The 24066-nt window shown below is 44.7% G+C and overlaps 1 protein-coding gene across 1 annotated transcript in view; it reads left to right on the forward strand.

The window, feature by feature from the left end:
- LRIG1 (leucine rich repeats and immunoglobulin like domains 1) overlaps nucleotides 1-24066 on the forward strand; it is a 132467-nt gene that overhangs the window by 56355 nt on the left and 52046 nt on the right. Inside the window, exon 3 of the mRNA XM_069084163.1 lies at nucleotides 1533-1607. Within this exon, the coding sequence (XP_068940264.1) occupies nucleotides 1533-1607 (75 nt within the window). The remainder of the gene's footprint in view (nucleotides 1-1532; nucleotides 1608-24066) is intronic.

Consider the following 24066-nt stretch of genomic DNA (forward strand, 5'->3'; position numbering starts at 1 on the left):
AGGGAAGGAGAGAAGAGAGAGGGGAGGGGAGAGAGGGAGGGAGAGAGAGGGAAAGAAAGAGGGAGGAAGAGTGAGAGTGTGTGTGTAAATGTGTGTGTATGCAGAATGGCAGGATTGTTCCAGCCCAGCCAGTCTAGTGTGGTGGACATAGCTATACAGGCAGCTTGACTAGTTTGCAGAAGCTAAGGATGTCGTTTGGGGTATTAGGTCCCCTTCCTCCCTTTTTAAAAAATGGGCATAAGCATGTCAGAGGTAGCTTTACATGTGCTGACTCTCTTCCATGTTGGCAGAAAGGCATTTCTCCTTGGGAAAGAGACATGTGGCAAGCTTTTTTTTGGTCATTTGATAAAGGTTCCTTCATCCCAATCCAAGCCAATAATCCAATAAGAATTTATTAATGACCTACTGCGTGCCAGACACTGTGCTGTTCTCTGTTGGTAAATAACTCAAGGAATCATAAAAATGAAATTCTTGTCATTCTAATACTTCATTTTACATGGAAGAAAACTGAGGCCAAATTGGTGGCAGTGACTTAACCCTAGTTGGATGCCTGGAGTTGGGACTGTAGCGGAGATTCTCTGAAGCTGCCCATTCCTGGATTCTTTCTGTGACACCCGTAATGCTCTCTCCTCATGTTTTTGGGGAGAAATAGAGAACTCTGGTTCAGAATACCTGGGTTCAGATCCCAACACCGTCACTGCTGGGGCTTGAGCCAAGTTGCTAAGCTGTGGGAGCTTTTGTTCCCTTCTCTGAAATGAAGCCACGAGATTAGGAGGTGTCCGCAATCCTCTGTATATTTCAGTCTATAGAAATAGAAATTTTGTTATTAGTTTTTTTTTGTTAATATTTGTTATTTGTTAAAATTGAAATTATTTGTTAAAATTCTCTAAAGTAGGCAAAGGAATGAAATTTAGGCTATGAAAAGTGGGCATGTTTATCAAAATTATTAAAATTACCTAAAATTATGTAAAGGAATAAAATTTAGATCTATTAAAACTAGGTCCATTTATTAAAATTAAATTATCAAAATTATTAAAATTACCTAAAATTATGTAAAGGAATAAAATTTAGATCTATTAAAACTAGGTCCATTTATTAAAATTAAATTATCAAAATTACCTATATCTATAAAAACTGGACACATTTATTAAAATTAGATAAAGAAGTAAAACTTTCTCCATGAAGTTTTTCCTGGTACACACCATTCCAAGTTGAGCTGTAATCTTTCTCTGAATTAGTTAACTGGTGCCAGGGACCTTTTTGGGTGCCCTGGCTTATGATTCCTTCAGTGAGCAAAATTCCCGGAATGAAAAGTCTGCTGTCCTCAGGAAGGCGAGAGCATGAGGACCTTGGTCCCACCAATGTTTGATTCTGCATCTTTTCTTTAAATACCTTATTGCTGGAATCATTTTAACTAATCCTGGAAGCTGGTGCCACATGGTTATCAAATGGCCAAAGAAGGGCTTGAAGGGCTTCTCTTCAGAGTATCTGTAATTTTAGGTTGCATATTTGAATTTTTTTTCTTTTTCCAGGCACCTGAATAATAATGAGCTGACAATCATCCCTTCCCTGGGTGCTGCCTCTTCCCGAATCTTGTCTCTCTATCTGTAAGTGAACACAGCCTGTGGGCTTTGGATTTTGGGGGGGGGGATACGGTATGCTGTTGACTGTTTTACATAACTGTGAAATAACTTGATAATTCTGTTTTAGCTAATGTACAAATCCAGCAGCCTTGTTAGGTATTGGAATGTTTTAGCTTGAGAATCTTCAGGGAGGGGCCCTCTTAGAAGTCCCTACAAAGATGGACTTTCTGGAGAGCCACAGGGTCAGAATGTACCTTTGGCAGCTCTCAAGTCTCAGGATGACAGAACTCCGGCTGGAAGAGGCCAGGGTGCTTGGGCTCATCTACCCAACAGCCCATTCATTGTCTCTACAAACTGGAGAGATGGAGAAACCTCATCTCACTTCAGGGGGAGGGGCAGACAGAGCCAGGAGCTCCCTAACTCATGTCTTCTGACTTCCATGGCTTCGTCCCACCACGCTGAGGCCTCATTAGCTAGATGGACCTTCTGTTCCACTTTGCCAATGGGATAGGCAGGGTCCTCAGCGGTAAAGAATGTAGTGTTAGAATTAGAACCCAGATCTCCACATGGTTCTTGCCTACTGCTTAGTTCCCGGCACATAGTAGGTATTTAAGAAGTGTTTAGTCAGTGATAGGATCAGTAACCTAGATAGCTCCATAGGTTGTGGGCATAGAGATACAACTGAATTTAGTCTTCGTCTTTAAGGAATCTTACAGGAGAAACAACATGTCAAATGTAAAAGTACATATAAATTAATTTGGGGGGATTGGAGGACTTGAGCCTTCTGGCAATGCTCTAAAAATATAGTCTGTATTGTCTCAATTGGACAGGCAGGAAAAATCCCCTCAGTCCTTTCAAGTGCTGTTGTTGGCTCTACAGTGTGGCACATAGTGGGGCTCTCCCAGGGGCCTGCTGAGCCTTCTTTTTGGTTGAGGAAGGCAGGCAGTTTGGGAAAAGTCACTAGGTTCCAGCAGGTAGCAGAAGGGTTTTATTTTTATACTGTAGAGAGCTTGTCCTGGGGTCCTCAGAGGGCCAGTGAAGTGGATGAACTGGCTAGAGATGCTTAAGTTCAGAGAGGGGGAACCGATCCCAACAGGGTGAGAGACCCAGAGACGTATCTAGAGTTACTGGTTCTGTACGTAATTCAGCTTGTCCACTCACCTGCCTTCAGGAGGTTCAAAAAAATGCTCTGCAAATAGAACACAGTATGAAAAATTCCACATCCCATTTAAAAAAAAAGAAAGCAAGCCCTCTTCCCTTTCCCCATAGTGAAGATCCTGGTTGACTGAAGCATTAAATAAAGACCTTTTTCCAAGGCTAAGTGCCAGGCGCTACCCTTGAGCTCTCCCAGGGGCTGGTTCCTCCCCGTTCCCATGAACATGGTGGCTTATTTGAAAAAGTCCCTCCCAGAGATTTATTCATACGAGCCAGTCCTGAGTCCTGGAGCCTCTTAGAGTGATGTTTGATGGCCTACAGGAGGAGGGAATTCCGGCCTGCCATGGCCTCCCCTCCTTTCCATCTTTCTTTTTTTCTTGAAGATAATGTGGTAAGCTTTATAACCCGTTTGTTCACCTGTGTGTATCTTTCTGTGAAATTGGGGCTCAGTGGGCAGTGTGGAGGGACTTGGCAGGAGCAGGCTATTAATAAGATTGTTGGTGTAGCTTGCAGCTTTCAGATTTGGGCTGGCAGCGGGCCCTGTGTTCAGAAGGTGCTGTGTTCTTGCCAGCTCAGCCTTGCTCAGCTTAACCCTTTTTAAGGTCAGTAGCTTGGTTAGTAGGGAGCTGGTTTCTACCTCCTCCATCCTCTCCAGGTTCCGAGATGGGCTCCTGTATTAGTGCCACGGTAGATGGAACACTGGACTTGGGGTGAGGAAGATGGCTGGCTTAAACCTTACCTTGGATGGATGTGGCTACCTGGGGAGACCTTGGGCAGATCACTTCGCCTCTGTTCCCTCATCTGTGAAATGGGGATAATAGCAGACTTGCCTCATGGGGTGGTTGGGTAGCTAATGCCTACACAGGTCTTTGTAAAGCTTGTGTCCACAGCCTAGTCTGGTTGGAGAGATGGCTGACATGAAGCCCCAAGACCTGCCTTGGAATCCCGACTCTGCTGCTTACTAGCTGGGCAATCCAGGGCGAGTCAGAACTTCTTGGATTTCAGTCTCCTCTTCAGTCAAGTGTATGGGTTGGACCAGGTGGGCTCTGAGGACCTTTTCGGCTCCAAATCTGGGATTCTGTCAGTTCCTTCCCCTCTCTGGGAGGGGGCTTAACTTGTCAGTTCCTTCCCCTCTCTGGGAGGGGGCTTAACTTAACCTTTCTCACAGATTCCTGCTGGCCTTTGTTCGGTCTGTGAGCATCTTCTCGTGACCCTAGGATCAGGAGGAAGATGGTTTTCGGCGCTGACACAGAGCCGATCTCTCTAAGAACTGGGCCAGCCGTGGTTTCTTCTGATTTTGAGTTATTTCCACTAGAGTGTGGGTTTCTCGAGGGCAAGATCTGTGCATCCTTCTTGTCACTGTTCCTCCGGCTCCTAGCCAAGGGTCTGCAATAGAATAGGTGCTATGTAGATTAATAAATAAATACCTTTTGTAAGAGAGTTAAATTGAATTCCAGCAATACCCAGGGGAGATAGGGAAGGAAGAAACCGGACACTAACTTTGGACCATTTAATTCTTAAAACCAGTGCTCAGTTCTTGGGGGTAACTTCACACCATCATCCTGGCCAGTGATGCACATGGCTTTTTAGCGGGCCTTCTTAAGTGGGTTTCTGTGCCTGCTCTGTCTGATGCTTCCCTACAGACTAAGAGTGGACCCTGGGGCTTGGGGTGGGGGCCGTGGAGAGGATAGGAGAGACTACCATGAGCCCTCTTACCTCATTTAGGCCTCCTGATGTTTAATCAGTGTTTATTGATTTATTAATGTGGTGGCCGAACATCACCTTGGCCCTGCTGTTTCTTTTTCTGTCCTTCTGCCCCTCTGACCCCATTCTTCTGGTCACCTTTACTTCTCATTTTTCCCTGGAGAGGGAAAGGTGCCGGCTCTCCATTGCTTGGGCCTGGAGGCAATCCCCAGTGGAGCTCCTCTGGCTTTGAACCGGCCTCCTCTGGCTGACTAAAAATACATTTCTTCTGTGACTCTCCCCCAGCGCAGGGCAGTGTGGGACAGGTTGGCTTTGTTCCTGCTCTTCCATTAGGCAGTGTTAAAATATGTAAAGTTAGGGAGGAAGAAAAGAAAAGAAAAGAAAACTCAGACTTGAACTGCCTTCACTTTGAATTCGGCTCAGAAAAGGCAGGTGAATGTTGGCAGCCACAGCTCTGTCTTGGGTGTGGATCTTATGTCTTATTTGATAAATTACTCTTTTGAAATGGTTGTGGGGAGGCGAGAAGAGAACAATATGTAAGATCTTTGACTTCCTTTTCTATTTCAGACATGCTGTCAGGGTAGTGAGGGGGCTGAGCTCAGCCCCCAGAAAGAACCATTCAGAGAGCCTTAGCCATTTTTGTATTCTGGACCCCTTTGTCGGTCTGAAATCTATGAACGCCTCAGAATGCTGTTTTTCAATGCATGAAGTAAAATACATAGAATTTAAAAAGAAAAATTTTTATTGTATATGATAAATCCAAGACCTCGTGAGCACCAGTGACCAAAAGGTTGATTACCCTTGAGGTCATTCCTGGAATGATCTCCCAACTTAGCTAGTCTGGTCCTCAGCTGGGCCCACACTGGAATCCTGCTTGGTGGAACTGCTTAAAATAATTTATTCATTGCTTCCCTAGGAGATAATTATCTTCGAGAAAGAACCATAGCCTGAGGCCTAATCACATTCCTTGTTAGTCCAGCAATCCAATTCACCAAATATTTATGGACGGCTTTCTGGGTATAAGGCACTGTAGGGAATAGCTAGATTAATAAATGATGACTTAATACGCTGGGAGCCCAGAGCACCTTGTAAAAGTCTCCATTCTCTACTGAGCTGCCAGTGGAAATCCTCAGGTATGTTAATACACATTTTAGAGATGGAAAAACTGAGGGCTGGTTAGAAGATTTTAGCCTTGCCTGCCCTAACGGGGAAAAGGGAAATGACCTGTCCCAGCCTTGGGATGAAACAGCCCAGTCATCCCTCCCAACTGGCAAGCAGCAGATGGAGCTCATTTGAGTGGTGGAAAAAGTTACAAGGAATAAAGAATTGCTTCCTTTAATTGAGAAGAGGCAACAGCAGAGATGTTGTGATGAAGATAACGGGGGACCCCAGGGCTCACGCTCTCTTTTCCGAGCCCTGTTATTTGGGTGGCTGTGGCCGAGTCGCTGAACTTTGAAATTTTGGACTTCCTGGGCTGGGGGTTAAGTTGGATGTAGGAATAGTCTTTTTTTTCCTCTCTCGTTCTTGTAGTCTTGACTGGTGACAACTCCCTTCTCTCCTTCCCTTTCTTCCTCCCAACTTGGTGGATGGAGTGACCTCATAGTGACCTCACCTCTCAGTACCTGGTGCTCACACCAGAGATGGAAACAAACCCATCCTGAAATGAGGAAGGATGAATGGAAACCAGAAATGTTTCCCCTGAAAATCTGGGGGGTCAGCAAAGCAGAGGCATCCACTTTTGCCACGTCAGGACAGAGAATAGCTTAGAATGGTAGAGATGGTCTCTCCACAAGACGCCTTCTGCCACAATGATGCTGCGGCCATGGAGGACGTCCCTCTCTGTGCATCTCTACTGCTGCCCTCCATTTTTCCCAGTTGAGCTGACTCTTGTTATTTGGTCCATACATCAGAATGAATGATGTAATGGCAAGATTTCACTCTGGAATGTCAGCTTTGTTCTCACCAAGAGATCCTTTCCTCTGACATCCCAAATTGCTTCCCACTGGGCTTTCAACATTGCTGGGGATTTTCTCCCAGACTTGTATCCTGTTCAGAGAAGATGAGTGTTCAGGGACTCTCTCCCTGCTGAACCCAGAGTTTGTTGACTCTGATGGCAGCAAAGCTGAAAGGACTGTGCCCTTGGTGGTGTGCTAGCCCAAACGGGCTTGGGCGGGGTTGGAGGGGAGGGACAGGGTCCCTTCTCTCTACAGGATGAGCTAGAAGAGACCTTAGAGACCACTGAGTCTGGCCTTTTCATTTTACAAAGGAGGAAAGGTCAAATTTGAACCCGCATCCCACCATATTGTCCTCATGCGTTTTTACTCTCTTGCCCAGAGCAATAGTCTGTGGGAAACATGCCACAAAATAATGTGCAGTGGACCTGGAGTTGGGGGACATGGATTCCGGGCTTTTCTCTGCTACTTTGACTACCTTAGGCAAGTCTCTCCTCTCTGAGCCTTAGTTATCTCATCTGCAAAATGGGGGTGGGAGTGGGAGGGGATGGGTTCAGCCTAGATTGTCCCCAAGGTGCTTTCCATGTGTAGATCTGTGATCTTATGCTTATGTGAAGAGTTAGGCTGGTACTAACTGTCTCTTATGGTCACTTATGCTCACTTTTCCTTCTTCCTTACCTTTTACCTCTTCTTGTAGACTTTTATCTATAGAGTTGTAAGAATGTGCATTTTGGGAGAGTGTGTTTGCACACACACACACACACACACACACACACACAGACGCACGCATGCACTTGATTTGTGATGGGGCAGCTAGATAGAGCACTGGACCTGGAGTCAGGAGGATCTGAGTTCAAATTTGGCCTCAGACACTTATTACCTATGTGACCCTGGGCAAGTCACTTAACTGTGTTTGCCTCAGTTCTCCATCTGTAGAATGAACTGGAGAAGGAAATGGCAAACCACCCCATTATCTTTGCCAAGAAAACCCCAATTGGCATCATAAAAGTTGGACACGACTGAAAAAATAACTAAGCAACAACAAAATCTGTAACATCCATTCATCACACATATATTTAGTATGGAAATCACTTGTTTGAATCTCTAGGCACCTTTATCACCAGACCAACTGTCTGATTCTTCTTTTGGTGTACGGTTGCGACCCTCTTGAGGGGAATGGAGGTTTGTTTAGCTCATAATATTAAAAGGCAGGGTCTAAAATTTATCTGAAAATTGCTGCAGACCGGGCCGCTCCTAATTCTGTGCTCCTGTGTCAAGGAAATTAGATGTGTTCTTTAAGCCATTTGTAAAGAGAGCACATTAATTTGAAAGTAATGTCACAGGCGTGTCTTTAACAGCAAGCTTAAGACTTAATAGATTCTTGCCCTTCCCCTTTGCCCCCCCCCCACTTTGTTATGGGTCCTGTGTGTATGGGAGGCTGGTAGCCCCAAATTATGTGTCAAGCAAAAAAAAAAAATTTTTAACGATTGTCTTTTCAGTGAGGGAATAAACCAGCCAGTAGCTTTAGAGTTGAGTTTTGTATGTGAAATTCAGTGACTGCAATTTTGTTTTCACTTTGGCTTTTTCCCTGGAGTATGTTTGCATAGAGTTGGGGGCAGGGTTGGTTTCTGTGGAAATCCAAACTTTGAATTTCCTGAGTCGTGGGTGTTTAAAAAAAAAAAAGCCCTGCTGTATGTAATATTGACCTCAGCGGTCTTTGTTTTTAATTTCCTCAGCTTGAAGCAAGTGCCTTCATTAGTCTGCTAGGCCAGATGCCCCGAAGTCTCTGTTTTGATGTGATAACTAACACATTTTGTTCATTCCTAGTTGTTTGGTGCACTGACTTATCTACTTATATTTTTCAAGGTGCTTTCTTTAAGCAAGGAGTATTTTTTTGGGGGAAAAAAACACCACCCTTCTCCCCAAGAAAATAAAAGGGGAGTGATTTCTTAGCGTCTTTTCTTGAATAGCAGACGGTCATGGATTACTGTTCATATCAGGGACACAAGTTTCTCTCTGAAAGTATTTTCTTTCTAGAGATTGTGTAAATGAAAGAAGCTCTATCTTCTGATACTAAGGGCCTGTGTGACTGTAGTTATATCACTTAACCCCTCAGTTCCCAAGGCAGCTAATTCTGTAAATTGTCAAGAAAGTACCGATTTGGATTGGACCAGGGAACTAACTCAGTAGGCTCTCCCTACGCAGATAAAATTATAGGACTGGACAAAAAGGAAAAAAAAAACCCATTCTGTTGATCTCATTATATGTGTGTATGTATGGTACCCTTACACATATCCCTCAAGGTTTTGTCAGAACAAAGGCACCAATGTTGCAACATTTAATAGTGATTGAAGGTTTCTAGATTGCTTTGCACCCATCTTCCCATGTTTTCCTGATATTCATTGGCTGTCCCCAGTGCCTGGAATCTTCTCTCTCCTCATCTAGCTTCCCTCAAGTCTCCTCTACCATCCCATCCTCCACACGAAGCCTTTCCCAGCCCTCCTTAAAATTCAGTGCCTTCCCTTTGACACTACTTCCCCCATCCCATTGCATCCTGTGTATGTCATGATTCACATCATTAGACTGTGAGCTCCTTGACAGCATGGACTGTCTTTTGCTTTTCATTTATCTCAAGTATGGCTTCTGACACACGAGTAGGTGCTTTAGAAAAACCAGGTTAAAAAAAATTCTCCTGGGAAGTATCCTCATTTTATAGAAGAGAAATCTTTGAAATACGATTCAAAAGTCTGTCACTTAGTAAGTTAAAAAAAAAAAAAAGAACACATTTAAGTATGTCCTGTGGGCCAAGAACCGTGCTAATAAGCATGGGGATACAGAGAATAAAGACTGTTCATCTCTTGTCCCCTGGCCTGTCATCCTTCTCTGAATGTATTAAGTCTGAGAAGTTGGAGGGGAGGAGTGCGGATGGGATTTTAGGAGCATGGAGTGGAAAATAGGATTAACCAGTTCCTATAAAAGACCCCTACAGCGTTTCTAAGCTGTATTTGTTCATGGAATAAAATCAATAATACTACTTACCTGTTAAACTGTGCAGAAAACTCTTTTCTTTCCCCTTCCCCCAAGAACAGATTGAGTTATCTTTACAGTCTCGTCATGAAGAGGTCGATTCACATTAATCTCTAATTAAAATGAGTCTTAATTTTTTTTTCCTTTGAGGAGTGGGGAACATAGGTGGAAGATGATGAGCTTCAGCACAGGGTACTTCTGTTTCACCAGGGACACTGAGGGGTTAAATCATAGACCCACAAATACTATAAAGTGAGTTTCTGACCAGCCTTGATAGAAGGAGCTTCCATATTGGGAGTTCCCCCATGCTGTTGAAATTACAAGGTTTCCTTCCCTTCCTTCCAAAATAAAGAAAAAAGATTTGTCATTGATGTTAATGTTTCACAAATTGCTTGTTGTTTCTATGGTCTGTAACTGGTTATTATATTTCAAAATGAACATCAAGTTAATTATATCTTTAGGCACTGTGGAATAAATTAGCATTAACTGTCATATTGACAAGCTTCTTTCTGAGGCCTTAAACAAACCTTAAACAAAAGTCAGACATTTCTCCCACCCTCCTTCCCCCCTTTTTTCTTAAATTTCATGCTGGCAAAGAACTGGAAACAAAATAGATGCCCATTGTTTGGGAAATAGCCAAATGAGTTGTGGAGCCTGAACATAGTGAATTGTTACTGTTCTGTGAGAAATGATGTCTATTACTACCTCAGAGAAGCATGGGAGACATGAACAGATGCAAGGGTGAAGTGAGTGGAACCAGGAAAACAGTATCCACTGTAACTACAGTGATGCAAATAGAAAGAATGTAAAAGGACAAGGATAGTGAATACTGTTTAAATATAATGTCAAAACTTTTCCCTGAAAAGATTTGAAATGCACCACCATAAACACTCTGAAAGGAGCAGGTTTGTAACATTATATATTAGTTTAATGGAACCATTCCCCCCACCTTTATTTTCGTTTACCAGGGATGCTTTGCTAGATTGGATGGGAAAGTGAAAAGATTGTAAAAACAAAATATGTCCATAAAAAAACAACCTACAATTTAGAGACCACTGTGAACAATAAATCTCATGTGTTTGGGTATGGAGGAAATTAATTAAATTATTTGCTTGAGAAAACTCTGAAACTACAATGGACTTGCCTTTTTTTTTTAAAAAAGTTGGTTTTATTTGTTGATTGATTATGTCCTTCTTGTAAAACTTTCTCCTTGAAATAAACAGACAGTAAATGTTCACACGACTCATTTGGCCATAAATTGGCAGCCCTTGGACCTCAGATTTGGAAGCTTCAGGTTTACTGCTGTTGTAGATTTGTTTGCTTAATTTATTATTATCTCTCCACGGCATTTTTTGTTTCCACGTGAGCCACCCCTGGCTCTCATTGGGAAAATTTCCCATAGAATGTCATTCTAGTGTTCCTGGCTGTTATCTGCAGAGAACTGACTATTAATTGAGGTCTCATTACCATTTTAAACAGGCAGAGGACCTAAGTCAATGCTCCGTGTTTTAGCATGGATTATGTTACTAGTTCTATCAGAAAACTCTCTGCCCTCAAGCTGAAACATGAATGCCCCCTTTTTGTGGAAGGTAGAAATACGACAGGTTGTCAGGAGAGCAGGGAATTCTCATACCTCCCATTGAGGAAGCAAAATCAAAGCACCCACATTGCCAGAATGGAATTTTATGTTGTTGTTCAGTCATTTTAGCTGTGTCTGACTCTTTATGTTGCCACTTGGGGTTCTCTTGGCAGAGATACTGGGATGGTTTGCCATTTTCTTCTCCAGCTCATTTTACAGATGAGGAAACGGAGGCAAATAGGGTAAAGTTGACTTGTCCAGGGTCTGAGTGTCTGAGGCCAGATTTGAACTCAGGGAGATAAGTCTTCCTGACTCCAGGTCCCATACTCTATCCATTAGGTGGAATTGTGCAGTTGATGCCATTGTTTTCAGCCATATTGTCCAAGAGTAGAAAGAATCTTTAGTGCTGTTCAGTTGTTTTCTTACCTGAAGTAGAGATGGGCAGTGGGAATTGAAATTAAACCAGTTTATTTCCTGACCTCGTTAGAAATTCTTCAACTGGTGAGAAGAGATGAGAGCTAAGGGCTTGCATGAAGTGTCGATCAGAGATTTTGCTTAGCCGTAACTTCCTGTTGACATGCTGGGTCACCAGATGGTGTAGTAGGATTGGATTTGGAGGCAGAAGACCTGACTTTAAAGCCTGGACCTCTGCCCTCCCTGTGTTGTCTCAGGCAGTTCAGATCCCTGGGCCTCAGTTTTCCTCATCTGTAAAATGAGGGGTTTGGACTAGAGGCTGACCAGTTCCTTCCAGACCTTCATCTCTGATACTCAGAATCTGGGAATCTGTTAGAAGATGAGGTCACACATGACAAATGCTGAGGTGGATGGTCACAAATGGGCTATGGGCATGACTTCAGTAACTAAAACATCCTTCCAAGTCCCCTTTCTGCTCGTTGTGGGAAAACTCATTCAGGTCAAATGCCAGGGGCACATCTGGGACAGCAGAAGGCTCTGCCGTCGGGGATCTGACTTTATTCAGATTGCAGTCTCATCAGATGCTTATGGATGTGCGGATGAGTCACACAAGGCCATAGCCAGGAAGACAAGTTTTTCAACATCCCATTTAGGAAGGAAAAACCACTTACTTTCCCTGGAACTCTTCATGATTTTTTGCAATGCATGCAGTATTTCTGAACCCCTTTGAGCAATACAGCCAGAGTCGTCCTTCTGCCAAATTACACAGAGTAATGACTTGTCATTTTCTTTTCCTTTTTGGGGGGGGATGGGGTGGAGAAAGAGGGGGTGGGGAGAGAGGAAAAGGAACACATCTGCAAGTTGTTTACTGAGAAAGTGAAGAGAACACCAGCTGTATGAGGGAATGGAGGAAGAGGGAGAACCAGTGGAGTACACACTGTCATTAAGGTTCCTTGCCTTGTCCCTTTACTTTTCTCATTTCCATTGGGAACTCAGGAGCCCCACACCTCTGGACCTTTCATTCTTGTTGGGATGTTTTTCTGATGAACACCCAAGGTTTTAAATACAATTCTAGACCTGAAGGAGAGAGAGTAGTTACCTAAGCCTTGGCATCCAGTTGGATGGTCATTCCTGGGAAGCTCATTCCTTGCAAACATATTTGGGGCAGACCCTACAGTGTACTAGGGATGAAAGCACTTAGATCACTCTGGCTGTTTCCTTCAACAGGCTGCTGTGGAAAGGGAGTGATCTACAGTAGAGCCCGTCTGGTCAGCGTCTGTTGACCACTCCTGGAGTCACAGCTCCCTGTAGATTGCTGTGGGAGATGGTGCTTATGACCTATTTATGTTTCATTTCAAGGTTAATAGAACAGTTTTCTTTCCCCAGACCTTGTCAGATAGTTATTAAAATAGATATTATTAATATGGGCATTGTTCCTATATATTCCCATATATAATTATACCCATATAAAATAGATGTATTCCTATATTCTTTATTAAGACAATATAGATATTATACCTGTATACATACCTATCTAACATTCCTATGTTCTCTGTCAATGTAGGTATTATTCCTATAGATAAACCTATTTAGAATACATTCCTTTATTCCCTATTAATATATAGTTATTATTTCTGTGTATATAACATAGATATATTCTATATTAATGCCATTCAGTAATTTTTTCATTTGTGTCCCACTCTTCATGACTGCTGACCGCATTTGGGGTTTTCTTGACAGAGATACTGGAATGAATTGCCATTTCTTTCTCCAACTCATTTTATGGATGAAGAAGCTGAGGCAAACAGGGTTAAGTGACTTGCCCAGGGTCTCACAGCTAGTAAGTGTCTGAGGCCAAATCAAGCTCAGGAAGATGAATCTTCCTGACTCCAGACCTAGTGCTGTGTCCACTGAATCATCTAGCTGCCTTCTCTAGTAATGTAATATAGGTATTATTCCCATAGCCATGTAGATATATATTACTATATTAATATAAGTATTATTTCTTTGTATATATCTATATGATGTATAGTCTTATATTTTATATTGATATAACATAGGTGTTATACCTATAGAATGTATTACGATACCATCATGATATAATATTTATATGATGTAGTATTATATCCTTATAATATATCATGTATAATAATATAGAATGATATGTCATAAAAATATATATTGATAAAATATTGGTGTTATTTATGTACCTATGTTACTTAAGTGCTTGCTAGATAGAGTGACAAAGATGTCCCCACTCTCAAGGAGAATGTGGCCAAGGGGGGAGGAGAGTGGCCCAAGGATAAGGGCACCAGACGTCTGAGAGAGGTGACGGGACAGGCTAGTGCTAGAAGGGAACACAGAGGTCACATCCCATTGTTTCTGTAGAGAAGGGAACCAGGGTCTAGACAGGTAGAGACACCTTGCCTCAAGTCGTCAGATGACAGAGCCAGGATTATACACGAGGACTTCCAACTCCAAATTCTTTCTTTTGAAGAGCACTGTCTTCAGAAAATTAAAGTTAGTGAGTACACTTAGAACCCTTTTCAGGAAGCCAGGTGGTATTGGGGAGAAAGCCTGGACTTGGGTTCAGATCTCCCCTTGGATGCGTTCTGATATGACTAGATAAGTCACTTAATTGAGAGGGTGGTTCCCTCCAGGTCTAGATCAGTGGGGCTTTGGACTCTCACTGTTGAGCATGGTTTTGGAATCTAGAAAAAGCTAAGTTGAAATGCTGTCTGCCATTTACAAACACATAACCCTTTCAAAGAATCTGAGTTTACCCTGGGAAATGACTGGTGTTCTCTCTCTGTCTCTCTGTCTCTCTCCCCGCCCCCCCACCCCCCTCCGCCCTTTCTCATGCCCACACATATTTCAGCAGGAGTGATCTGTTTCCCCCCCAAGGAGAAGTTTACCCTGATCCAGAGAGAATACAGAATGCTTTTCTTGGGATGTGCTCCCTGGAATTGAATTCCCACTGAGGTGTGGTGGCAGATGTGCAGCTGATGCCATCACTGACGCTTTACAAAATCAGTAGTGTTAAGAGCCTACCCTGTTTCCCTGCCCACAGAGAGCTTACCGTCTAATGGGTGAGAGCAGGATTCCTGAATCGGCAGTGGCGAGAGATCTTTCCTTTGCTGCTTGGCCATGTTTCACTGGGGGCCTTGGTATTCTTTACAAATAGCTGAAAATAATAATAATAATAATAAAAGTAGAATGACCTCCCCCCCAGCATAAATCAGTTACAAGTCCCTTGGCCAGAGAAATGGACTCCTTGGGTCACTTGTTCAGGGCACAGCTTCATGGTCGGGTCTCCGCAGAGTCAAGGTCCCATCTGCCAACAGATGCCAGAGCCTGGAGACCCACCGCTCTAAAACCTCTCTTCGAGGCCTCCTTCCTGCAGCAGCTGAGGGGAAGGTGACATTTGGGTTTTCCAGTGGAACTCTGGGGGTGGGGATGGGGGTGGGGGAGTTCTTGAGTAAAAGCTCCTGCTGAATAGCAGGAGAAGGGCCTTCTCAGAGCAGCACACGCACATTTATTTTTTTTCTGTGGTTGCTGGTTTGGACCAAAAGCTGCCTGTTCTGGAAGCGCCTGGGTGCATATGCTAGGAAGCCGTTCATCACTGGGGATCTGCGCAGCAGGAATGGCCCAGACAGCCAATGCCTGTGTCTTCATTGCTCTCAGTTTTTTTTGTAGCCGGTGTTGAAATGCTACCCTTTTGTCTAGGGGGGGAGGGGGAGCTCGCACAGTTTTGCCATTTCTGGGGCTGGAGTTTTTCTTTCTTCTTGCCTCTTATAAAAGTACAGCGGCTACAGCAGCGTTCTCAAGTTTTTTTTCCCCCAAAACTATTCATTTTAATCCCCTCAATTTAACTCATCCCAAACCTCCCATTTAAGGTGTTGATTTCATTCCCCTTCCCTTCTGATCCTTTAATTATAACTAATAGTAATTTAATCATAACTACCAATAAAAATTGATTCCCATCTCTTCCCCTTTGGCTCCTTATTAATGTTATAGGCAATAAAATTTTAATTGGTCAGGAAAAGCAAAGAGCCTGGACAACCTGCAGATTGAATAATGGAGGCTAACGAGTTCTCCTCACCACAGCCCTTGATAATTAATTGTGGAACCTCAGATGATTGGACATCTGATTAGAACTGAGCATAAAGAGGTCCCATCCTGCTGGTTAGCCTAGGGGCAGATCCATAAAGGTTAATGGCAGACAGTTCTCCCCTTTTCCATCCATGCTGAAGTTTGTGACTTAGGGCAACATTTGCCAACCAATGTCATCAGAACGATTGCCTTGCTTTAAGTGGAGGGGCTGAGGGTGGAGATGCATGCATGGGACCTATCTGGCCTTTCCAGAGGAGTCACCAGCAAGCATTTTCCATTTCCACAAGTGGTGGAATTAGCTGATTACTTACTCTTTTCAGTAGTAATTTGGTAAATTTTGGACGTTTGGGGGAAAGTTGGCTGTTATCTGTTAAGAACTCTAGTGTGGTTTTTTATAATTTGGAAATTACTCCCCTCTGTCCTCCATTCCCCTTTTTTAAAAGAAAAAAAAAGATTTTATTGCTGGTCTTTTGTTTTCCATAACTCGAATATCCCTGTCATCCGTCCTCCCCCACCCTCATTCATCCTTTATAAGGAAAGATTCTTTTTTAAAGGAAAAAAAGATCAGGACTGGTTAGTACATTGAACACACCTGCCATTATGTACAGAAGGAGATTGATGGTGTCTTCTGTCTCTTTTTTGGAGCCAAGCTTTTTTTTTGTAATTTTACAATATTCATATTTGGTTGTTTTAGTTCTTTCCAGATACGTTGAAAGCAAATAATTCAGTTCAGTAGACATTAAGTGCCTGTTATGTGCTGAGCACAGTGGAGTACAAATAAAAAAAAAGAGACAGTTCTTGTCCTCAAGGAGCTTGCAGTCCAAGGGGGAAGACAGCACACTGAGGGAAGTTGGTAAGGTGGGGTGGCCAGCAGGGCGGCGTGGGGATTCGTCATGCTCCCTGAGCAGAGCTGCAGATGGAAAGTGGGGAATGGGCTGGAGGGTCCAGGGCCAGTGCTGTGAAGAGGAAAGCTTTGGGAGGAGTTAGTGCTGGTCCAGTCAGAGAAGAGTGGAGGCTGTGAGCCTACAAGAAGACATGATGAGATGCCTCTCTTTCTCCTTCCTTTCCCCCTCCCCTTTCTCTCAAAGATTATATAATGGGTTCAGACGTAAGTGAAGCATCATGCCAAGTCAACACTATGTCATAAGCAGCATGGTATTCATGGGATGGGCCGTGGGTTTTGAGGCAGTTGTCTTGGATTTGAATCTTGGCGCAGTTCTACTCTCTGGGCTGACTTTAAGCAGCTTCCTCATTTATACAGTGAAGGAGTTCACATCAGTCATGAAAGCAATAATGAACATTTATAGAATGCTTCAAGGTTTGCAAAATACTCTCCATATGCTGTTCAGAGCTATCGTGAGAGGTAGGTATCAGTATTGTCCCCATTTTATAGCTGAGGAAACTGAGTCTGGGAAGAGGTTAAAAGTCAGGAAGTGTTTGAGGCTGGATTTGAATCCAAGTCTTTCTCACTCCAAGTCACACACACTGTCTACTGTGCCACCAAAGAGATTTACCAATGAAGTGTGGTAAGAACTGTTGATATAAAGCATTCATCTCAAGCCTAGAGGCTCACTGTTCTTCCACATAAAAGATTTCCTAAGAGAGGAGGCTCAAACTTAACTGAGTTTTGTGGGGCACACGTGTAGGAAACAAAAGGGTAGAGAGGTGAGACTCTCCATCTCAGAGTTTATGAGGGCATTGTTTTCCGACAACATCATCTTAGTATTCAGAATGACCTCATTGCAGCTTCAGAGCTGGGAGGGATCTTAGAGGCCATCTGTTCCAGTCCCCTCATTTTACAGATGAGGAAACTGAGACCTAGAGACAAATGACTCGTCCAGGGTCACTGTACTTTGAGCTAGTAAGTGGCCTATCACCTGAGGCCTTGAGGCAGAGACTGGAAGGTAACTTCTTGGGAATATTGGAATTGGAATTCATTTGTTTGGAGTTGGGACTGGAGGTCAATTTACAATTTAAATGCAAGATTATAGGAAACTAGCAGCTGTGGCCCTGATACTGAAAGATTCTTGAAAAGTGTGTGAGTGTGAGAGAGGGGGGGGGGGAGAGACAGAGAGAAAAGGTGTTATTTTCCCAAAACGTTCTTCTTGACCAGCTGGAACAATTAGGCTTCTCCCCAAAGCACTTGGGTGCATTCATGCATGTGTATACAACATTTTCTCCTTTCCAGTCTCTCCCTCCTTTTCTTCTCTTTCTCCCTCACACTGTCTTCCTCCCTTTCTCTCCCTACCCCATTTTCCAGAAGTTATTTCATATAAATTGAAAGCAAAATTCATTAAATGATCCACTCATGTTCCCAACGGAGAATCTGAGAAAGCCTAGAGCCTTGCTGTTACTGGTCTGATTCTCTATAAGTCAGAGATGATTGGGGTTTGGGTGTTTTGTAAGTTTTTGCTTAACTCTGAGGAAAGAAGCATGAGGCCTGAAGGGAATTAGTTCACCTTGATTAGGACACACTTCAGGTGTGTTCTAAAAACATCCGAAGACTCTGTGGCCAGAAAAAAGGGAGCAAGTGTTTAGCTTTTTGCGCCTGTGGTTTTAGAGTCAGGACTAATAAAAGAAGACTGTTCGGATTGGCTGAGCGGCAGTGGGCTGCCAAGGCGATGTGCCTTCCTGTTGTAACAGGTTTATTTATCATCAGCTGGGGAGATAAGGTAGCCTGCATTAACGGACCAGCTCCCCAGTCCTGCTCATCACAACCCTACTATCTTCATAGCCTATGTTGGAGGCTTGGGAAATTGCACATTGTAAATGACATCCAGAATCTTAGGCTGGCTAGATCCAAAGGCCTAGACTGAGTCTAGTGGGAAGCAAGAATGGTTGTTTTTTCCCTCTAATTGGGGGGGGGGGTGGGAGAGGTGGGGAGGAGAGCTCATCTCTGAAATTCTACTGAATTCTGAAACAGTCTCTGTCTCTCTGTGTTTCTGTCTCTGTCCTCTCTCTCTCTCTTCTTTCTTTGTCTCTCTCTCTTCCCTGGAACCCTGTATTACTCTTCATGTCAGATAATTGACACATTGTTAAATTAAATATTACTTAACTTGCTGGTGCCTAGGAGGCCAGACGGAAGGAAAATCTGGGTACTTCTTGACTTCTGTAATTCTTGAGCAGAATTCTAAGGATGTTCCTGCACCAAGGAGTCCCCTCTCCTGACTTCCCAGCTCCCTCTTGTCCAGGAGAGTTTGTGGTCAGTGAAGGAAGTGTTGGGACAATTACTTAACAGACAGTCTGGTGTCCCTGAGCACCCCCCTCTGAGGATGTAGCACTGCCAGGAATTGCCCCCCGTAGTTTATATCTGAGGACGGTTAGTATCAGAAGAAGCGGGAGGTTCACTTTCTCACATTTATTTGTGGATGTAGAGGGTGAAGCACAGTATTATTTTATTTTCTTTAATTTTTCTTTTCTTTTTTTTTTTTAAAAGCATTTGGGGTTTAAGTAACTTGCTCGAGGTTACACGGCCAGTTATTTTGTGTGGGTGCTAAGTATCAGAGGCCGGAACCGATACCAGGTCTCCTGACTCCGAGGCCGGCGCTCTTACTCACTGCGGCCACCTGTCCACCCCAGCGCAGTGTTATTTTAAAAAAGAAATGAGATCTGGTCTGCTGAGAGAGACAGAGAGAGACAGACAGAGAAGGAGAGGGAGAGAGAGAGAAGGAAGGAGGGAGGGGGGAGAGAGAGGGAGCAGGAAGGGAGGGGGGGAGGGAGGGTGGAGAGGGAGGGAGGGGGGGGGGGGGGGGGGAGAGAGAGGGGGAGAGAGAGGGAGAGAAAGAGAGAGAAGGAGGGAGGGAGGAGAGAGAGAATTTATATCCTGTGGGATGAAGGAAGAAAAGTCAGATTGTTGGGAGCTGAGAGATTCTGGGGTAAGGCCTTGGTATCTGAGGATACACATGCAGCAGTAGAAACATGGTTAACATCAGGTTACAGCTTGTCCCATGGAAATGGATCCTCCCAGAACAGAAAACCAGCAAAGGAGCCCAGGGTGCAAAACTCGGGTTCTCCCTCCCTTTCCTTGGCCTCATTGCTGGGCAGGAGGGCGTCCGGAGGAGGTCATGGAAGGAGGACTTACCTCAGAGTGTGGTTTGAAGCTGAGTTGCTGTGCTGTAAGCTAGGAGAGCCAGAAACAGTGAACGGGGTCTTTGGCCTAAGTGAGAGGTGTGGCTTTCAGGGGCAATGACAAGGTAGAGTGTTGTGGTACCCTGCCCTGGTCACATACCACATACTGCCTTTAGTTTGGGGCACCATAGCCCAGGAAGGTCGTTGGTAAACTATAGCGCATAAAGAAGGTGGGAACGAATTTGATCCCGATCTGATGGGAGGATGAAACCAGGATGATGGAGTTGGTGGCATCTCAGAATCAGCTGAAAGAAGGACCTGGGGCCATTTTGCCTGGAGAAGAGAAGACGCCCAGGGACATGATGGCATCTTCACATTTTTGAAGGGCCAGCGTCTGGAGGAGGGTCATTTGATGTGTTCTGCTAGACCTAGAAGGCAGAACCAGGAATGGCCCTGGATGGAAGGTGCTGAGAGGCAAATCTGAGGTGGATGATGGGGGGTGGGGGGGCCAAAAAAGAGACGAAAAACTTTTCCAACAATTTGGGCTCCAGAAAGGAAGGAGAGGGCTTCTTTGGGAGTCGTTAAGTAGAGGCGAACTAAAGGAAGATGCTTGTTCAGACATGGGTGGGCCTGGGCAGCCCCCAGGATCATGCCTTCCAACTTGAAAATTCTGTGATTCTGTGAAGTCTTTCTCCTTAAGATTGTTTTGTTTAAAATAATATCTTGTTTTTTTCCAATGACATGTCAAAATATTTTTAACATTTGTTACTGTGTGACCCTGGGCAAGTCACTTAACCCTGGTTGCCTTAGTTTCCTGATCTGTAAAGGGAGCTGGAGAAGGAAGTGGCAGATCCCTCCAGTATCTGCCAAGAAAACCCCAGATGGGTCATGAGAGTCAAGTATGACTGAAAAACGACACCACCAGCACAACTCTGGGAAGCAGGTGCTATTATTACCCCCATTTTACTGATGAGGAAACTGAGGCAGACAGTGGTTAAGTGACTTGCCCAGGGTAGCACAGGTAGTGCGGGGCAGAGACCACATTGGAACTCGGCTCCTCTGGACTCCAGGTGTGGTGTCTCTTCGTTGCGGTACCTAACTGCCCCAGGCAGGCAGATGGAAACAGGATCTTTGAGGAGACACGGTGATTAGACTGCTCTGCTCTCTTGTTTTAGAGAGAGAGTGTGTGTGAGTGTGCATGAGTCGGGGGATGTCCTCATTTGCCAGAGAGTCACAAAAAGTCTTTGCAAGTGAAGCATGTCCTCTTGGAATGCGGGCCACCTGAGGGCTAGGGCTGCTTTTTCACCGCCATTCTTTGTATCCACAGCATTTCACATAGCGACTGACTTGTCAGTATTCAGTAAATGCTGTTGATTCGGTTCATTATGACTCGGGATTCTCTGATTGGAAACAGGGACTTTCAGACGCGGCATCATTCTTGCCAGTGTTGGGATTCATTCCCAAGTGTCCCTTATCCCTGGGCTCTGGGGGTGGTGACTTCTCAGGGGGCTCCAAGAACGTGAGCAGCTTCTCTCCTATTAATAGCAAGAGTTAGGTACCGGTTCCCCCACGGGGCTGCAGAGGCAGCCTTGGTGTTCCTGGAATGTCACGGATTCTCTAGAAAGCCATCTGGCCCCTGTGTTTTCTCTTGAGTTTCATAAATGCCCTCCCCCCGCATGTGAATTCTTGGACTCTAAGGAGAACTCCTTTCCCAGGTGGGATAGCAGATGGAGGAGGAGAGGCCCTTCCCTCCTGTGCTGCCCTCCCAAATCCTTTTGGGGTGTAATATTTCTGTTCATCAGTGGCTGTCCACCTACTAATTGGGGGAGCGTGACTTATTCCACCTGTGGTAGAGACACACACACACTCACACACACACAGACACACATACAAACACACACACTGTCTCTCTCTCTCTCTCTCTCACCCTCAAGGGAATGTAATTAGAGAGAGAGCCAGGGCAGCCCTTTGGGTTTCCAGGTTTCCATGATAGTCGTTGCTGGCTGACAGGGCTTGGAGCTCATGATGCAACCCACCTAGATGGTGCAATCTAGTGACATCCAGCACAAACGGTGTTTGTTGTAGGGGCGGCTTCTTGGAAGGGAGACCTTGCGGTGCAGTGTGTCTGTGTGCGGGATGTGGAGGGGAAGGCATCTGCTGATTTGGGAGGGTGTGGTGGAGAGAAGGTCTTTGTTTCTCCTTACTTTAGGCATGGTTTATTAAAAGTAGCATTGAATGGCAGTACAGATTAGCTTGCAGGGTATAAAGTGTCATTCCCACTCCCTGTTGGAATGCCTTTGCCCACAGCTCCTAGCAGGCAGATGGTGCAGCCTAGACAGCGGCTTCAGACTTTGGCATTAGGGAGACCTGAGTTCAAATCCTGCCTTGGATACTCAGCTGCTTGACCCTGAGCAAGCCACCTGACCTCTCAGCTTCAGTTTCCTCATCTGTGAAATGGGGATAAAATGGCACCTGCCTTAACAGGGTCGTTGTGAGCATCAGCACATGGAAGGGCTTTGCAAACATTAAAGCAGTGTGTAAATATTATCTGTTAATGCTCTCGATGATGCTGGTCCAGCGACTTAATCTCTGTCCCAGTTTCATCATCTGTAGGTGGGATGTATCCCCCCACCCCCAGCCCCATATACCTTAGGGCCATTGTAAGGATCAGATGAGAGAAAATAAGTAAATCCTTTTATCTGTCTTATGGCATTATATAAACGCTAGGCATTTATCATTATTATTAACAATAATTAACATTATTATTAACAATTAATATTATGACTGATTCTCATTGACTTCTGGTTCAAACTTGTCTGTACCCCCTTATTTCAGTTCTGGGGGGGGTACTTTCCGTCATTTCAGAAAGGACTTTCTGGGTTTCCTCGGCAGACATTGCTCACTCTCGCCGGTCTGTCAAGCGGGCCGGTGTTCTCTTGCCTCTGTATGCCGTCCCTCATTGCTGGAGCTCTAGGTGCTTTCCAGCTTTGCAGCTCCTCATTCTGCTCCTGTGAAAGTCTTTGAACTGGTGGCTGATTTTTGTTTTGCTTTGAGTAATGCTTTGGGGATGTATTGTCAACAGTGGAATTACTGGGTCAGAGGGAGATGCTCGTTTGACAGTAGTAGTCGCTGACGTTTGCAGCCATGCTTTCAGACTTGCAAAGCCTTTTCCATAGGTTATCTAATGTTAGCCTCGCCAAATCCCCATGAGGCAAGAAGGCCAGATATTTTCATTCATTCCCATTTTATATATGAAGAATATATAAGAGCGAGACTGTCTGAGGCCGAGAAAGATCCAGTAACTTGATAATAGTCACACATTGTATCATAGACAGCAGAAGCAAAATGTGGGAGAGGGAGAGAGAACAGGTTTTGTGACCCTAAGTTTGCTAAGTTCTTTGTACCTCAATTTCCTCCTCTGGGCAATGGGGGTGATGACAGCACCTGCCGCACAAGGTGGCCGATGACCTATGAAAAGTGCTTTGCAAACCTTAAAGCCACATTTAGAACATCCTCCTTACTGTCTTTGTCCTTGCTAGTCTGGTTAGCCCAGACCAGTTTATAAAGCTGGCATGTCTGCGTTTTTTCTCCTTGGCACCCACGTGCACGTGAGGACCCTTTCTCTCCCTTCCCATCTAAGGACAAGTAGGATCAGTAGTGAAAGGGTTGTGGCTGATGTCAGGAAGCAAGTCACCAAGAACAGAACTGATGGAGTTCTTAGCACATCCCAGGCCCTGTGTTAAGCCTTGGTGATGAAAAAAGGGCCCCTGCCCTCAAGGACCTTACATTCTACTGGGGGAAAGAACAGACAAGATAGAGGTATGGTTGATAGAAGGCAGTTTGAGAGGGGAGGGCATTAGGAGCTCTGTGTACCAGGGAAAGAAAGGCCGCTGCCAGACATGGGATTTGTGCATCTGGAAGGAACTCAGGATAACTAGATGGTGAAGGGGAAAGGTGAGTGAACCCCAGTGTTGCTGGCTCAGAAGAGTGGAAGGGAGACTGCAGATGTATGGAGGGCTGGGTTATGAAGAGCTTTAAGTGACAGAGGGGGCTTCAGAGCTGATGCGGAAGATACCAGGGAGCCACGATGGTTAGAAGCTATCCAGTCATTGTCAGGTGCCTCAGAAAACCTCCCATGGGTGAACGTGACCACAGCTCACTGTTATCTCCTCGATCAGTCCTTATCTTGTTGTCAGTGCTTGGTCCCTTGGTGTGGTGTGGTGTGGTGTGGTGTGGTGTGTGTGTGTGTGTGTGTGGTATGTGTGTGTGTGTGTGTGTGTAATGTGTGTGGTGTGTGGGGGGGTGTGGGGTGTGTGTGGGGTGTGATGTGTGTGTGTGTAATGTGTGGGGTGTGTGTGTGTAATGTGTGTGGTGTGCTTGTGTGTGGTGTGTGTGTGTGGTGTGGGGGGTGTGATGTGTGGTGTGTGATGTGTGTGTGGGGTGTGTGTGTGTAATGTGTGTGGTGTGTGTG

This window comes from Petaurus breviceps, unplaced genomic scaffold (assembly GCF_028583685.1).
Source record: "Petaurus breviceps papuanus isolate PSGF00001 unplaced genomic scaffold, PetGlider_PUasm1.0 174, whole genome shotgun sequence".
Classification (NCBI taxonomy): Eukaryota; Metazoa; Chordata; class Mammalia; order Diprotodontia; family Petauridae; genus Petaurus; species Petaurus breviceps.